At 37.2% G+C, this 18,201-nt stretch overlaps 1 protein-coding gene across 1 annotated transcript in view; it reads left to right on the top strand.

Annotated features, from left to right (window-relative positions):
- The window catches only part of LOC120502972 (dynein heavy chain 5, axonemal-like), a 149,650-nt gene that overhangs the window by 41,739 nt on the left and 89,710 nt on the right, over nt 1-18,201 (top strand). The window contains exons 36-43 of the mRNA XM_039711017.1: nt 1,111-1,377; nt 1,575-1,703; nt 2,104-2,319; nt 3,928-4,074; nt 5,679-5,851; nt 8,729-8,907; nt 15,578-15,765; nt 16,962-17,156. Of these exons, the coding sequence (XP_039566951.1) occupies nt 1,111-1,377; nt 1,575-1,703; nt 2,104-2,319; nt 3,928-4,074; nt 5,679-5,851; nt 8,729-8,907; nt 15,578-15,765; nt 16,962-17,156 (1,494 nt within the window). The remainder of the gene's footprint in view (nt 1-1,110; nt 1,378-1,574; nt 1,704-2,103; nt 2,320-3,927; nt 4,075-5,678; nt 5,852-8,728; nt 8,908-15,577; nt 15,766-16,961; nt 17,157-18,201) is intronic.

The following is an 18,201-nucleotide window of genomic DNA, read 5'->3' as shown; positions in this document are numbered from 1 at the left end:
GTTGCCGTGTATTTTGATAGGTTCTTGCCGTTGTCTCTGATAGCATTACCAAGTGTTAGCATTGCTACATGCTTTTTAGCTTGTTTTAGCTTGCTGGTGTGCAAAATGAAGAAGGGTGGAATGCATAAACATCAATAACCAATAACTAAAATATTGTATCTGGTTTTGGTGAAAGAAACACACTGACAAATTTGAGAGAGCATAGAAGAAGGTGGTAAAAATGAGGAACTATCGAGGAAGGAAGAGGCACAAGAAAAAATTCAACAAACTAGACTTGTTTGACTTGAAGAAAATGAAAAACTGAAGCAAAGAAGTTATAAGTTTTTTAAAAATATTAGGGCTGTTCTCAACAAGAAGGAAAACCCCTTGTTCTCAGTATCTGATTTAGCTTAGATATTAGAAGAGAGTCACCAGTATCAAAAATTGCCTGGAGAGGCTTCTAAATCTCCATCATTGAGTATTACTAAACACAAGACAGAGATATTTTGGGTATGCTCCTGCCTTGTGACAGACAAATTGCTTTGGATCTTCTTTTGAGATTTCTTCTAGCTCTTAGATAATTTATGATTCCATTAACATTTCTTTTCTTGTAGGTGAAGAAAGAGTTTTTAATGTCAATATAGCCAGTGCATAAAAATATTTATTTTTCAGCTTCCAGTTTGAGAATTTGTCTCCACCCACAACACTTGTAATGTACAAGTGGGGCAGCTTCAGACTGTGTATACTGGTTTTGTTCATCAAGTGATGCTACTAGCAGCTTACATGACATTGTGTTCTTGTTAGCATTCCTGTTAGGAAGGCTATAATTTCTGAGAAAGCTGCTTTTTGAGTTTTCTCATGTGTGTTGGAATCCTTTTATATGGAAAATTTTGGCGCCCAACATAAAGTAAGACATTTTCAGAGCTGTTCCTATTGTATTCTTTCTCTTGCAATTTGAACTCTGGTCAATAATAAGCATGCCTGTAAATATTCATACATAAGTCCTCCAAAGAAGACTTGAATAGGAAGGGAGATATTAAACTCTTACTTTGTCTGATAGAATTATTTCATTTTTAGAATATGAAAAACATGAGGAAAAGCTAATGCTAATGCATTTATCATGTACTTCAGGAAGCCAGAAGATTTCAGAACATTGATAAATCATGGCAGAGAATTATGCAGAGAGCCCATGAAACATCAAACATTGTGCAGTGCTGTGTTGGAGATGAGACTTTGGCACAGCTGCTACCACATTTGCTGGAACAGTTGGAAATCTGTCAGAAATCACTGACTGGCTATTTGGAAAAAAAGCGGTTAATATTTCCAAGATTTTTTTTTGTATCTGACCCTGCTCTCCTGGAAATCCTTGGTCAAGCATCTGATTCCCACACCATTCAGGTACAAGTAATAAAGCAATAGTGGTCTTATGGTCGATATTACTAAGTGAAGACCATGGCAGGTTTTGTTGTTTATTTGAGAGAATTTCTTTCACTTATGGTGAGATTTACAGAGTATTCTAATACAGCATTTAAAGACAAAGTAAGAATGCCATATCAGCTCAGTTTATGGAGGCTTTTTTTCTGATTCTTTTGTAGGCACATTTATTAAGTCTGTTTGACAATGTTAACCGAGTGGGATTTCATGAAAAAAACTATGACCAGATTTTATTGTTTGAATCTCAAGAAGGAGAACAGGTCAATATTATTGAACCAGTTTTAGCTCAGGTAATGAAAGTATATATTACAGTTTTTCATGACTTGATTTAAAGCAGATTTATGTTTTAGAGGCCAGCAGTATAGCATCATGTTATTATTTTACTAGCTGAATGAAAACCTCCCAATGTGAGCAGCAAGAGCAAAGAGTAGCAGGGACAGAACATTTGTGTCAGTTTGTAACGATTGCTTTACCTGTTTTCTCAGCAGTACTGCTGTGAAGTGCCAAATCCATCACATATCTCTAGAAGGGCAGTGGAGCAGAAAGAGGAAAGGAATCTTTTAAATGTTAGAGAATAACAAATATGGAAATGGGAGTACGAAGGACTGGGAAAAAAGTCACGTAGAGCTCTTGCTTCTTGTGAATTATTCATAAAATAATTCTCTGAAAGTACTTTCTTGTTTATTTCAGGGCAACGTGGAATTCTGGTTAGGTCAGCTGCTGAATGGGATTAGGAAAACAATCCACACCATCATTAGACAGGCGTCAATGGCCATTAACGATTCAGAATTTAAGATGTATGACTTTCAGGCAATGTTTCCTGCACAAATAGGGCTTCTGGGAATTCAAATTATTTGGACCAGAGATGCAGAGAAGGCACTGAACAGTACCAAAACGGACAAAAAGGTAGTATTTAATGAGCCTTTGGGGATTTATTAAAAACATTGTTTGTAACAGTACATACTGTGAAAACTTAAAAGTAACATGTATGAAAAAGCACAAAGTACTAGTTAATTACCCAGAATAACAAATAAACTATCAGGAAAACAGAATAATAAAAAATGTGTTAAGGAGTCACACCTCCTCTTTATACCCCCAGCATGTGCTTTAGAATTGTTCCTAATCCTGTGATTTTCTCTGTTGTTTTGTTAGGGCAATCATCTTAAGAGACAGTTTCTTAGTTCAGGAATTCAGGGAGTTTTATCATGTTACATTCACAAAATAATATTTGGAGAGAAATAAGAGCTCCTGAACTTTGGGGAAGTAACTGTGTTTTGTGGACATTGGTCTACTCTATCCAAATGTATTACATCCTTCAGCTTATGAGCTCTTTTTTTAGGGAAGGGGAAGAATAGAATCTGTTTCAGGAGGCGTTGGTTTAATCTCAAACACATGGATAAGATGCTGTTAACAACCAAGGTGTCATTCCTAATAATGAATCTATGAATGAACAAGGAGAGGATGTGAAATAAAGGGTTGCAAACCACCATTAATCAGGAATATACAGTGAGATTGAACAAAGAACGAGGAACAGCATCCCACCATAAAAGTAAATGCAGGACAAATTCTGTGCTGTACTTTGATACTGCATGAAAGTAAGGGCTTAGACTATGGAGAAAACCATGTACTGCTACATTTTCTGCATTGTTCAAAGTTTTAAAAGACCATAAACTTGCTTTTAGTCCACTCTAGTATGTAGAATAACTAGGTATAAAGATTCTTTTGCATTAACAAGAAAACAACTTTTGTAGTTTTTTGGGCTGAACTGCATATGTGGTTTTTGGGGGTGGGGAGGTTATTTAATTCTCTGTTAGTTTTAACAGTGTTTTTAGCAAATTTTTTTTAGAAAACTATGTGAGTTTTAGGCTCTGCATGAATTTACAGAAAGCTGGTGTGATTGTTCTGTCACACATTTAGAATGGGGTATAAATGAGCTGCTCTTTCTTAAATTTCAGTGCTTTTTGTTGTGTACATCACTGGCAGAGGCTTATGCTATTTGTGTAAGTCAGTATTGTGCAGTCAATATTTGTGGAACTTTGTAACAGATCTGGTACTACAAATGAAATTACTATTTTAGTGTCAGCATCTAAAATTATAGTATGTTTCCCCCTTCCTCTGGTAAAAGGACATGACAGATCTTCAGGTTCCTCTTCCCCCTAAAGCTTGAACTGATACATAGTACCCAAAATCATTGACTGATGGTTTTGAATATATGCAGGGATGCAGTCAGCTGAAAATGTAATGTATAGTAAAAGGAGCAAGAGTCTTGGAATTAAATTCCTAGAGTGTGACCTGTTCATCAAGGTATAACCTTATTGTACTCTGTTGGGAAAGAATGCATGAATGGAAGGCAGCCTTCAAATCCAAATTTAGGATTCCAAGCCTAATAAATACAAAGCAGAATATGGACATTATAACCCTGAATATTTTCAAGTTTTTAACAAAATAGAATTCTAGGTATTGGAAGAACAAATGGTGTTTGTGTTAATATGATCATTCTTGCTTGTGGAAAAGGTAATGCACACAACAAATCAGAAGTTCTTGGAACTTTTAAATTATTTGATTGATATGGCAACACACAATCTGACAAGAATGGAGCGGACAAAATATGAAACTTTAATCACCATTCATGTGCACCAGAAGGATATCTTTGATGATTTGGTAAGTTTTGGAAAACCATCAAGGGATTTCTCTATGAAAGGTCTTGCACATATAAAAAAATTATAAGCAAATCTTAGAATCTATTCTCTTTGAGTATCTCTGACATTACTGCTGTGATAGAGTATATCAGATTTAGTTTGATTTAATATAGATGTGATGCAGCAAGAAGGGTGAATTTTTATATAGGTGTGTTCATAGGTTTAGACTTCAGTTTTTTTAAATGGTTGTTTATACTCATCATGCACAAATTCACTGTGAGCAAAAGAGTTTAACCTTTAAAATTAATCTATCCTCTCAATTTGAAGATTTGATGCATTATTTTATTGAAATGTAAATGTAAAAAAGTCCCTTTAGTATTCCTGTCAATCTTGTGATTTCTGATCCAGCCTATGTGTTGATGTGAGGTAATAGTTATTCAAAGATAAAAGCAGTGAATCTTCATATATTTGAAGAGAATAGCAACAATAAATATAACAGATATTTTAGGTTTTTTGATTATTGAGTTGTGTCAGGCTTCTTTTAGATAAGTATGTTGAATAATGAAAGCATACTTATAAAAACGGAAGTAAAATGACTTCCAAAGGGCTTGAATAATGCAAAGGTCAATAATTCAATACTGATTGCTTAATTTGTGAATATATTTTAGGAAGATAAAAATTAAGTGCATGTGTAAAGAAAATAGGAAACAATAAAGAAAAGTACTGGAATCTAGAGAGAAAACTGCTGGCTTCTAAGATAAGCATGGGGTTTTATCCTCTGCCTGTGATTTTAAATTTATCTTCATAATTATTTTTTAATTAATTTAAAGTCATATTATAATAAAATTATGGAAAGTTGTTTAAATTTGTAGGTCCTGTATATGAAATAAAAAGTCGGGATCAAGTCCACAACTGGGGAAAGGGTTCTTAAATGGTATATGTAATAATAGCCTTCTCTCTTAAAACATTCTATTCTATTCTATTCTATTCTATTCTATTCTATTCTATTCTATTCTATTCTATTCTCTGCTAAACACATCCTTTAGTGACTGAGATAAAGGAGAGATTCCAGAACCTCCTCATCACCTTACACTGCGTTTGCAAAGCCAATAACCAGGGCAACATTTTCTGTAAGAGGCCAGTGGTTTTGCGATCTAGTGTAAATAATAATAATTTATTAATTACCACAAATCTAAATATGCGTGTAGCAAGTTCATGCTGAAAAATACAACCCAAATAAACAAGCACTCAGTCATCTACACAACGTATTCAAATGCTGTGCACAATTTAGTATTTCTGTGGGTAATGGTGCAGTTACCATGCAGGACAACCAGTATTGTTCATTTTTTATGTTTTCCATGACTGTTTTTCAATATCTCTGTAAGGCACAATTCATAACTCTGTGCCCAAATCAGAGGAAAATCAAAGTTGACAGAAGGTTCAGAGCATGTCATAGACAGGTTTGAAAAGATAATTCTGGATGTCTTGACTCCTGACAGATTCTGTGCTCATTCTTCAAGGTCATGAATTCATATTAAGTAGACTTCTTTTTTTTAATGTATGGAATTTAAGATTAATTTTTTACTGATTAATTTCTGTATTAATGATTTTTCTTTTCCATAATAGGTCCGTTTGAATGTAAAATCTCCATCTGATTTTGAATGGCAAAAGCAGTCTCGATTTTATTTTCTTGAAGACTTGGATAAATGCATTATCAAAATCACAGATGTAGAGTTCACCTACTGCAATGAATACTTAGGCTGTACAGACAGGCTTGTAATAACTCCCTTAACTGACAGGTATTTATAAAAGGAATGAAGTGCATAGTATAGGAGCTAAGATTTATTAATACTTCCTTTGACTTAGTTCTTTTAATTTTCATGAGTCAGAATTACTTAGGTTGCCCTACAATGCTGCAATATCGCTGGTGAACAGCAGAGGCCAGTGGTTATATATTCAGCTATTGAAAGCAGGTTGAATTTGAATGTTTGCTTGAGCTACATGTGATATGATGGGTGTTGAAAATCTTACTTATTCTCAAAATAAATATGCCTGAACACCATACACATCACTAGCCTAAACAGAGTCAATCTAAACACCAATATATTGCTGCTTTCCATAAGAAGGTAGTTGCATGACAATTTGGAATTACAGCAAGTGATTAATTTAAAATCAACCTGTAGGAAAAAGCGGTAACTCAGGACATAGCATTGCATAACTAGTGCCTGTATGGTTTTAAGCAAGGCCTATGGAGAATTGCAGGAATACAAATACAGAAAAACTCTGAGGGCAATCACAAGGAGAAGATTTTATGGCTGGAGTGTTAGTTGTACAGCACATTATAAACTTCATTAGATGCCTGTTTTCCTAAAGTGCTTGATTGGTGCTTCAGCTAGGCAAGAGGCAGATGTACTTGCTGTGCCAGAGCTTGTTCTTTTATATGTGGATACAAATGACAAAATTATTGTCAAAATTATTACTCAGTCATTTATAGACTTATAGAATGGTTTGGATTGGAAGGGGCTTTAAAGATCATCTAGTTCCAACCCCCTTGCCTTGGAATGGGACATTTTCCACTAGACCAGTTTGCTCAATGCCCCATCTTGAGTTAATGTTGGAATTGTCTTTGCATTATTTGTGCTAGATAGCATAAAATAGATTTTATTTATTAATGAAAACCTCATAATTTTGCCTATTTCTGAACAAAAATTATTCCCTGTGAGCTATTTAAGAGAGCCAAAACTCTGCATGTAGATACCTGGCTTTTAATAAGTAACACACATCTCCCAAATTCTATGTTATGCATGCTACTGTTCCTATGTTAGACAGAAATTTGTTTGCAGCAGTACACATGCAGTTGATTAGTGGCTATGGCAGCACTAACACACTGAAAATATTTTTACCCACCAGGAGAGCCCGTATCAAGAAATGTTGTCATTCAAAATTTTTTCACAGAATTAAAAGGTAGCCAGGGAAGTGGTTATGGCAGCAAGCCTGCCAGAGTTCAAAAGGTGTTTGGATGAGGCTTTCAGGCATGTGGAGTGGTTTTTGGGTTTGTCCCGTGCACAGCTAGGAACTGGACTGGAACTGGACATGGGATATATGATGATTGTACAAGGTGCTGTGTCACACAAGATTTAAAATTAGCACAGGGTGACATGATTGAAGAAAACAAGCCTTTTAAATGAGTTTAAACTATAATAATAACAACAACAACAGAAAGAACAGGCACATCTCTCTTTGGACAAACCTGGAAAAACCAAACAAAGCTGCAGGGATTGGAGGCTACCCACTGTCACATATTGAAAGAGTATTTGAAGCAGAGATGTTTCCTAATGTTAGCATGGGAAACATGTGCCTAAGCAATGTTGCACAACAACAGATTTTATTCCCCTTGTGGGCTTTTTCCATTTTAATATTTATAATACTGCTGCATGGAATTGTCTGATCTTCTGAAAATTTTCAGGTAATGGTGTCTTTGTTCCATTAATCATCTTGGAGTCAAGTCCTGTTTAGCTAATGATTTCATGTTCAGAGAGCTTCCCTAAACACGTGGTAAATACACACAGCTGGTACTACATTGCATTAAGATAATGGCACTGAAACTGAATGCTCCTACACATCATATCTGACACAGTCCATGTCATGGCATACACCAAAAATGAAGTGAAAGGTCTGCATAGAAGTTGTGCTATGTATTCAGTTTGTCCTTACCTCGTTTTCAGTAGCAGAATTGTTAGGAGTGGTATTTTTTATGTGTTAAATGACAGCCTGTTAATGGTCACTGAGTAATAAGGTGATGAAGCATTCTTACTGCTATTGTATTGTAATGAGTGTTTCTTAAGTCATAATAGGTGCTATCATTTGGGATTTTTTCCAGTGTCCATTTTATCTCCCCACATATAGCATAAAGCTATTGAATTTCACACTGCTCAAATGTGTTTGCTGTGATTTTGGGGCATTGGAGGTTAGAACAACAGGCTTCCTTACACCCTTCAGTAACCTCCACACCGTCTGGGAAGGCTGAGACTTAAACTCGGGGATCTCAACCCAGGATGGAGGCTGAAGCAGAAGATGGTTGTAGGACTCATGTATTCCTTCTTTTTCTCCATTGCCCATTCCAATCTCTGCTCTCATCCATTGCCCTCCTGGAACTCAAAGACCTCACATGGCTGGCAGCACTGCTATGGTTTGGCATGCTGCTGTGGAAATGTCAAGAACAGGAGGTGCTTCCAGCCTCTGTGCCTTCCTACTGCCAGATCAGACAGCCCATCATGAGTTGGGGACACAGAGGGAGGGGGAAAAGGCATAAATCCAGTGGCTCTGGGTGCTGCAGAATGAGGCTGCAATGGAGGAAGGGTGTATGATACTCTGAGAAAATCAAAATACTACAGTATTTTGGTGTTCAGCACTCAGAATTGGCCTGTGGATTTCCTGGGCTGTTGCAGTCATGGTTGTGCTGGATGAGTGGTCCACCTTTTCTGCAGGTGGAGCGAAGCTGGTCCTGGTAACTCAGCTTCACAGTGTGCAAGGGGGTGACTGAGGACTCACCACAGGGAAATACATTTCTGCCCCCTTCCCCAGCTCTGGATAATACTTCTGTTGTGGTTTCACTGATGGACTTCAGGCAATTAATGGTAGGAAGAGATTCACAGATCTGTTTGTTCTGTCTTTAGGTGTTACATCACTCTGGCACAGGCCCTGGGCATGAGTATGGGTGGTGCACCAGCAGGACCTGCTGGGACAGGGAAAACAGAGACAACTAAAGACATGGGCAAATGCTTGGGCAAGTATGTTGTTGTTTTCAATTGTTCAGACCAAATGGACTACAGAGGACTTGGTCGTATCTATAAAGGTAAGAAAATATCTGCTGTATTCTTCTTTCTTCTCTAAACTCTGTTTAGAGTTGTAAGGTTTTGCCCTTTCAGTGTAGTGAGTTAGCAATTATTTGGAGAGCATTTTCACCTCTGTTTCCTCTTCTTTCCAGGCACTCATCAACTTTACCTGATATTAGATTTTATTTGATTTTTCCTCTCTTTCTTCCTGCATGTTTTTTTCCAGTACTTTTTTGTTTGAATATTCTTCAGTGGTGTTTCCCATCCATGCCTTCTTTTCATTTTCCCCTTTTAATCCTTTCTACTGTTTGAGGGTTTTTTAATGCCTTTATCCTACCCCTCCAATGTGGAGAGGATTTATATTTATTATTTGCTATTTTTGTGTCGAACAAGACAATCAAATTTGAAGCTTAATGATGTTGTGCAAGGCAGGGTGAAGGAGTGCAGGGGGATGCCCCCAATGAGAGAGGGACAAACTAGCCTTTGTCCCCCAAAAAAGGAAGGAGGCCTAGAAGTTTTTCTCAACGATCAGGTGAAAAGACACCTTATAGGACCCCAGAGACTTCAGTAAAACCTTGGGGTCACCTAATTGGATGAGAGCCAAAAGATCCCGCCTGGGCCATCAGGTAGAAAAAGAGAAGACAAAAGAGCCACGAGGCTTTTGTGAAGGTGTTTCACCAGGAGCAGACCTCTGTACCTAGATCGGATTTTCTGTTTATTGTTTTTCCTTTTATTAAACAGTTTTGTTTCCAACATTGCAGCAAAAGCCATCCTGCTCATTATTTACCTCCAAAGGTAATAGCCAGGCTATCCTTTGTGTATTAAGTTCCCTTTTAAAGGCTCATAAAACCCTAACCCGACAAAACAAAACTTACTAGCAGGGAAATATGGAAAGTCTTATTTAACTACAGGACTCTTTTGAAACCAGGAAAATGACACAGTGGTCAAACTCTGATAAATCTTCATGATTAGCAAAATTTTGAATTCAGTTTTGCCAACAGTGATCAGTGATTCCAAATGCGTAGATTTCACTATAATGGTCTGTTTTATTGTATATAGCTGCATGTATGTATGGACTGACAGACCACAGAACACCACTGTTTTCTGTGAGTTGTGGGCTTTTAACTATAACACAATGCATCATAAACAAAATTTTCACTGTTGTGATATCTCCTGAAGGCTAAAAATATAACCTGGGGATAATATTTAGTTTCAATTAAGAAGGCAGTGAAACTGGCTGTGATTTTTTTAAGCAGAGGAACGTTTCTGAGCTGGAAATGGAATCACCTATGCGTGTGAATACCTTCAGTTAAGGTCACAAGTTTCTCAAAGCACCTCTTGTAACCCCCACAGATTTGGCTCAAGTTTTACTTGCACATCTTTTATCATCTGTGCAGGCCTTTAATGTCACAGGTTTATTTTGCTCATTGTTATTAGACAGAAGAGTCCTGGGGTATCTGAATACGCTTATAATGCCAAGCACAGTCATCTACTGTACCTGCAATCATCAGTCTGTAAGGGAGATGTCAGCCTTTGTTTCTCCTTGCAGTGGGTTTGTCTTTGATGTCACCAAATTGTTGTTGTCTTCTGCTCTGCTCCTTTTGTTAGAATATTTGTATCTCATTATGTAAGCACCTCTTTTCCTGACTCTGTGGTGATTTCCCTTCTTTGTACTAAACTGTTTGTGACTCATGTCAGTTCAGACACCTAGCTTTGTATCCTTGCTTTTTTTTCTGTCTTCTTGTCCTGCGCACTTTGGTAACTTATCCTTTCCCATTTCAGATTGAGGCAGAGGTGACCATTGCAGCTTGTTGTTCTTTCTTTTATTAAAACTGGACACATTTTCTGTGCCTAAAAGCAAAAGTTGAGTTTTAGGGCTCAGTTTTCTTTTTTCTGTTGTTTTTCTATAAGCTGACCATTTTCCATGCAGTATTGACATCATATGCTTCAGAAGCAAAGTAATACTGGGTAATGTGTCCTTCTCTGGCTGCCTCATTTAATGGCATGCTGATGTTCAATATGAGCTAGGAAAAAATATTTATAGAACTCATCTAATTTCTGCTCAAGTAACCGTGATGCCTGTGACTGCTTACTTCAGTAAATTTGCAAGTGGGATCATAGCTTGCTTCTCTGAGAATTTGCCTTAGAATTAGGTAATAGATTCAGCAGAATAGAACCTGAATAGGGTGGTATTTTTCAGCATTGATATGGCTGTTGTGTGTCTGGGAGTAAAAGTAAGATTCTATTCTTACACAAGTCATTGATGCTTTCATTTGTGAAGGGACATTTGAAGTCAGTTGTTTTGGACTTTGTGTCACTACTTGGAAGGGTCTGGCTTGCAATCACCTTTTTTATGTCTTTAAAATATCTGCAATTTCTTGAAGAGTGGATATACTGAAGTTAGGGAAGGAAATGAGCACCTTTTGATTTAATATAAAGGGCAAAGTGAGTTCAGATAAAGATTCTTTACTGCACATGAGGTCTTCCATGGAAAGAAAAGGATAGTTCTTCTCAGCTGTAAAAGCACTTTCATGCAGACTGATAAGAAATTTCTCATTAACACACTACATATTTCAGTGCTCACAATGGGAAACTTTTCAGAATTCCACGTCTGTGATAGGCTTGGTGCTCCATCACCGGAGTTTCCACATCCAAACTTTTCACTTTATCTAGTGCCGTGGGTCAAGTAATCAGGTATTAGCAGGTTTAGCAGTGAGGAGAAAAGAGGCAGGGAGAGGGGATGGTGTCCTGTCTACAGGCATATTTTCAGACTTCTTCTGTAAAGACAAGAAGTTTCATCTTCAGAAAAAAAGAAATAGAAAAAAATAACTAATATGGCACATATTACATAGTATAAAATTATGATTTGAAACTCTTCTGGTTAGGTCAGGGCTGAGGTTTGGTCTTTCTGTTTCTCTGTTTCTATCTGCTTTGTTTTTCTGTGTGACTCAAGAAATTCATAGGCAGATGATCTAGTTGATATGTTCAAGGCCTAGACTTTGATCTTTGATGGTTTTGTTTTTCAAATTTGAACCAAAATGTGATTCAGATACAACTTGTCACCTGAACTGGACCAGAGGTAACCTGAGAAAGTACCAGGGATGCAAATGGGTAGATGAATTTTCAAGTTTTCCCATATATCAAATTCAGTGTTGAAATTGCCCATGAATAGCAAACCAGGAATACTTGATCACATTCCTGAAAAGTGTTGGTGGATACACTTCAGAAAACTTTTTGTCTGTGGTTGCCTGTGGATGGGTATAAAATTGTGTTCACTTTGGTTCTGTTTTCTATAGCTAGTCAAGCAATTCAGTCTTACCTGAAGTAACTTTTTGTAATTTGGTATTTAATGCAATATTTAACATAAGATTTTGTATTTATCTTAATTCAGAAGGTGAACACACAAGTCTGGCATTCTGTAAATTCTTTCAGGACCAATGATTACTCTTTAGTTTGCTGCTTCTGGTTGCATTTTGGCTAGACAGAGCTTTGTTTCAGTGACATTTCCATTGAATTATATTACTATAGCTCTACTCCTGTGTAAAATCTGGGAAAAAATGTGGAAAAATGCATGGAAGGACACATGGCTCTGCATTGCAGATATGCATTTTATAGTCTGGGGATAATAGCTATTCTGTGAGATTCTTTCGTCATTTGAGACCAGGTTTGTAGGATGTCTGTACTGATTGGGGAAGGGGCATTGCCATATTTTTTTAGATATAATCAAAGATCTCTTTAGTCCTGTCTTACTCCATTTCTGTATTTGATAACCATCATATGTTCAGCATGGGGACAGAATTTAATTCATAATATGGCAAAATTGCATTGTCTCTGAGCTGTTTTGCAGCTGAGAGATTGCTTGCTGTGCCTTTGCTTGTGTGTGTTTTTAGCATAGATGTGTATTTTCTTTCCTTTTTCAATACCACCAGGATGAAATAATTTTGCAGGAACTGAATTTATTCAAAGCTGTGGGATATTGGCTTTGTCTGAGAATGAGGTTTCCTAACTCCATGCAGCAGGTGGCATTACAGAACAAGTGAATTTTTTTTTCCTTTCCCAAAGAAAAAACTATTTGGTCAGAACTGAACCTCACCATTCTATAGAGAAATTACTTTCAAAACCCTTTAAGATACAGACAGTAAGTTTAAGAGACAATATTATACAGAACTAAGTTTCTTAGTTAAAAACTATACAGCTTTAGAGATTTTCCTTGTTGCATCCCAAAGCATAGCTGTTTATGTTTAATAAACCAAGCAGAAAAACCCCATTTTTAAGGGTTTCTTTTTAGGATGGATCCTAGGATTTATATAACACATGTTACAAAAGGGGACAAATGAATGGAAAAATCTCTGCAATAAGTTTTTTTAATCAGGGAGCATCAAAATGGAGCTGCTCCATGCGGGAAGATGAGCCAGGAGCCCTGGGTGGTCAGCACAGAGGCAGGGGCAGGGACTTCACTCAGCAGGGCACAGTCCCACAGTGCCTGAGCAGGGCAGGCTGTTGGCAGCTTGTTCCCATCAGCAGTCCGGTGACATCAGATAATGTGAAATGACCAGCTGGATACAGGATTCATCTAGGAAGTTTAGTCAGAACCAGCAGGAGGCAGGACTGGGGGTAACACTGTGGAGCTGTGGGCTCCTCCAGAATGTTCATTCAGCAATTCAAGATAAGAGGAGATGGGACTGTGCACAGCCCTGCACACAGTACAGTTCTGACTTGCCTGAGCTACAAGGGAACTCCTGGGCTGGAAGACAGAGTTTGGATAGAAGCCTCAGGAAGGGCTGTTGAGGGCATCCAGGGCCCAGATATTCCTCACAAAAGGAGAGGAACATCAGTTAAAAGACTTGGTGCCACAACAATGAAGTCAAGGAACATTCTTTATTTGTTTTCAAAGACAGTAGGATTGAGTATTTAATGCTTTAAATTTGGTAACTTTTGATAGAATTACTTCAATCTTTGTATCATTATGGCATTGTGGTATTTGTATATATTCCACTTGCTTTTAACTTTTTAAAGTAAGTCCACATAGCTTTTCATTCTTTTCAGATTCTTTTCCTTATAATATCATAGAAATTAATTAGAAGCAGTTAAGGGAAAGGTTACATATGGAATTGAAATAATTTTCCATGGGAGATCTGCAGTGAATCAGATCTGGCTGAATCAACTCTTAAGAAGCCAATTTTGGTTGTACTATCACTGATTTTGACCTGGTTTGACTACTCTAGTTCTTTTTTTCCAAAATTACATGGGTAAAAAAGACCAATTGATGCAACATTATTAAAAGAATTGGTTAATGGGCATGAAAAAAACATAAAAAAATGAATGTCAGAAAAGAAACATAAAAGTGGCATTAAGGGCATTTGGAGGAATATCTTAAAGAGCAAGAGAAGATCAGACAAGGAAAAGCAGACGGAAGTAGCATATTATGAGAAGAATAGAACAGGCTGAGCAAAGGCAAGAGAAGGAAAAAAATAAAAAGAAAACAAGAAAAAGTGAAAGAATATGTCTTCATAGTATTGTTGATTTTTGAATAATTTCTCTTGAACTATCTAAAGTTCTTAAGGAATTAACTTTACACAAAAACCACCCATAGATTTATTTTACCAGTGCTATAGGAATTGCCATATAAAGCATGGGGATTCAGGGGAGCTCTGGGCATTGTTATTCAACATTGCAAACACAGATGCCTTTTCTTGGACGTGTGCTCTATTTCTACATTTAGTGCTGCCTTCAAACTGCTTAAGCCAAGCTGAGCTCCACCACTCAGTGGAGTGAATTAAACTCCAGTTCTGAACATTTCTAGGTGTGGACCCAGGCAATCTGAAGTACTAGTCCTGTGTGGTCTTTGGGAAGGAAGGGATGGCATCCATGAAGCTCCTGTATAGACTTACTAGCCTTTGTCTCTTGTGAAAGGGGTGTAGAAGAGCAGGGGATTATGTAGCTTTCCCTCTACTGCTCTGGAAGGCTGCCACTGTAGACTCTCCTATTTCAATCCTGTTAGCATGGTACAGAAGAAGGAGTACTTGACTTTCCTAAAAGCCATTAATTTTGTTATGTTTATGGGTACTACTGCCTGTCTAGAACTCCATGGCCTGTTCCAAGTAACAATTCTAATTTAATTCTGTAACATCAGATTCTTTCCTCTCTCTTGAACAGTAGGATGCTAATCTCCAGTAATTTTTTACCAATGAATTAATTGTTATAAAATGCTACAATTCTTCTGTCAGAAATGTAATGGTCTCTATTTGGTTTTGTGCTTTTCATTTAGGTAGGTGTTTCTCAAGCTCGTCTTTGACAACTTCATCCCCTGTATAGATGAGTTTCCATACTATATTTATGCTACTATAGTACTAGTTACCATGATAGTAGTTTCCATGCACATTTATGCTGCTATATAATACTATATACAGTATTAATTAATACTTCCTGCCTAATGGTTGCTGTAGAAGTCCAGGATTCTTTGTAAAGAAGTTTATGTATCTTTCATTCAAGGGGTGATACTTTTTCTGAGTGTCATTAATGCACAGCACAACTTATTTTGAGTTTTTACTTCTCATTTTATTCAGTGTTCATGTTCTCTTCTCTTCTCATGTTACACTAAGTTGTATAGAACATGTTCTATTTTGTGTATAAATTACTCTTGTTTGATCTGCTGTTTTAACAGAATATTTGTCTTTTTGCTTTTCTTAGGTTTAGCTCAGTCAGGTGCGTGGGGTTGCTTTGATGAATTTAACCGCATTGAACTTCCAGTTTTATCAGTGGCGGCTCAGCAGATATATATTGTACTTCAGTGTAAGAAAAAAAAGAAACTGAAGTTCACTTTCACTGATGGTGATGTCGTTGAGATGGACAGAGAATTTGGTATATTTCTGACTATGGTATGTCTGTAAATACATGTAAATGGCATCATTGTGAAAAATCTTTTCTGTTCCATTTCCTATTGAAATTTCCCCGTTGAAACATTGGAACTGTTAGAAAATAATTAGTGAAACTTGAACAATAATTTGGTAAAATAATTATGATATAATTTTCTCTTGTCCATATTTTTAACTGGATCTTAGGACTTGAGGTATGCATTTATCATTAACTATGTATTTTAAGGACTTTTTTAGTTGAATATTTGACAGACTGAGATTAAATTTAACCCCCTCATATTTTTTTAGTCAAAGTCTGTCAAAATAAAACAGAATTGACCACTGCAAGGACTACTGCAGCTGGTCTGGTCAGTATTTTACCACCCAGGAAGAAGTTTTGACCTCAGTCCTAGAAGACAGCATGAGGGAAGCCACCCTCACTCTGGTTCACTGGCTTCCTGAAGATTTATCTTTGGTGCCTGTGGACTGCTTCTAGCAGTGCAGGAGGCAAAGCAGCAGGAAAGTATAAGAATGCCTTAAAATCATCTTTGTATCTCTCCCTCTGTAGCTACATACATACCCACTCAAAATGGAAGCCTTTGTCTTTATTTTAGGGAGTTCTACCTTTAAAATGTGTTAATGTTATCACAGTAATTTGAAAAAGAGGGCAAATAAGTGCCATACAAAGGCCAGGGGGAAGACAGTTTGGAAAGAGCTGAAAAAGATGAAAGAAATTATCACTGCACAGCTAGTGACTATAGTTGTCACAACTGAGCCATGCAGTACTCATATGAATGACTTAGACACCTTCAGAGAAAGGTCAGATCCATTAGTTTAAATTATCCTCGGTAATGGCTTGCACTGCTTGAGTGGCTTTGCGCTGAAATGGTCTGGGAATGCTCACAGGGGACAGTAACCTCCAGCACTGGAACACTGTCATGACTCTGAGGAAGTAACCATTTAAAAGAGCTGCAGCAAGATCTGTAAGTGGCTGCCTGTCTATATCTTTTGGTCTTGGACATCTCCAAATAACCTGTGATACCCCCTACCCCAACTGCAGTACTGAGGCAACTGTGCACTGATGTGTCATTGTGACATGCTCAAATTATCCTTCGAAATATTGCATGTGCTCCTGTGTTTGCTGAATGGTGAACAGGAAAGATAAAACTTCCTACCTTGCACCATTATATATTGTTTGGGTTTATAAATTACATTTTCAGAACCCTGGCTATGCAGGAAGACAGGAACTTCCCGAAAATCTGAAGATTCAGTTTCGCACGGTTGCCATGATGGTGCCTGACCGTAGCATTATTATGCGAGTCAAGCTGGCAAGTGCTGGTTTCCGAGACAACCAAATCCTCAGTCAAAAATTCTATACACTCTACAAACTCTGTGAAGAGCAGTTATCTAAACAGGTAAAATAAATATTTGTCCAACTGTAAGCTGTCACTGGAAGGATATGGAGATAATATACGTTCATAGAATATGTAATTATTTTTACACTCATGAGCCTATACATTTTTAAGGGTTTTCAGTTTCAAGTTCCAGAAACAGTGTCTGAAATGATCATGTTGTTTTTATTTTTCACAGTAAATTGACTAGTATGGGAAGTTTGATTTGTGATTCTTAAACAGAGTGCAGTTACTGGAGAAGTTATGAGGAACGGTGTATATTGCTGTGCTGAACTTGCAGAGGGCACATTTTTCAATGTCTTCACTTATGAAGGCCAGGTTTATATCAGAGGCAGTGTAAGAATTGTAAATAACTACAGAGTAGCTACAAGGCTCTGTCTTGCTGAGTGCTGCTAGAAAGAGAATACTGCTGTTCCATTTGGGATGGGGTGTTTAAAAGTAGAAGAAAATTTGGTTCTTTCCTTTTGAATGCCCTGTACTGACTTTTGAATGCCCTGTCCACTGGAGAGTCTCAATGAGAAATTGTATGAACAGTAGATGAATTGTGGCTCAAATGCCTGCTTTGGTTGGATAGTGATGCTAATCACTGTGCTAATTGACTATACTGTACTTCTATATACTACTATACTATAATATACTGTTACATTAGACTACTATAATTTTAGTTCTATACCACATATTTATTAGTGCCTGGCCCTTGTAAAACTAAGTTTTCATATTGCCTCAGTTTGTGTGGTCATTTTTTGTTCAGGACATGATTCTTTCCTTCAATGTGAAAAAGGCATGTAAGCAGGCATCAGAAATTTGACCTTCTACCTCTGCAGAAGTGCTTTGCTTGTTTTGTGTTGTCACAGATGCTGGAACTGGTTCACCCTTGGACAGTGTACTTAAAAGTGCACACACCCACACAAAACCTAACTGTACAACATTTATTTTAACTATCTTAAGGGTGTACAATATTTTATACACTATCATTACTGCATCTGCACAGAGAGTGCAGAGTTTCTCTGTGCAGTTTGGTAATTTCTCCAGCAGAAATGGCCCTCTG

The sequence above is a fragment of the Passer montanus genome, unplaced genomic scaffold (assembly GCF_014805655.1).
Source record: "Passer montanus isolate IOZ18808 unplaced genomic scaffold, ASM1480565v1 scaffold24, whole genome shotgun sequence".
Classification (NCBI taxonomy): Eukaryota; Metazoa; Chordata; class Aves; order Passeriformes; family Passeridae; genus Passer; species Passer montanus.
This window is presented reverse-complemented; position numbering and strand designations above follow the sequence as displayed.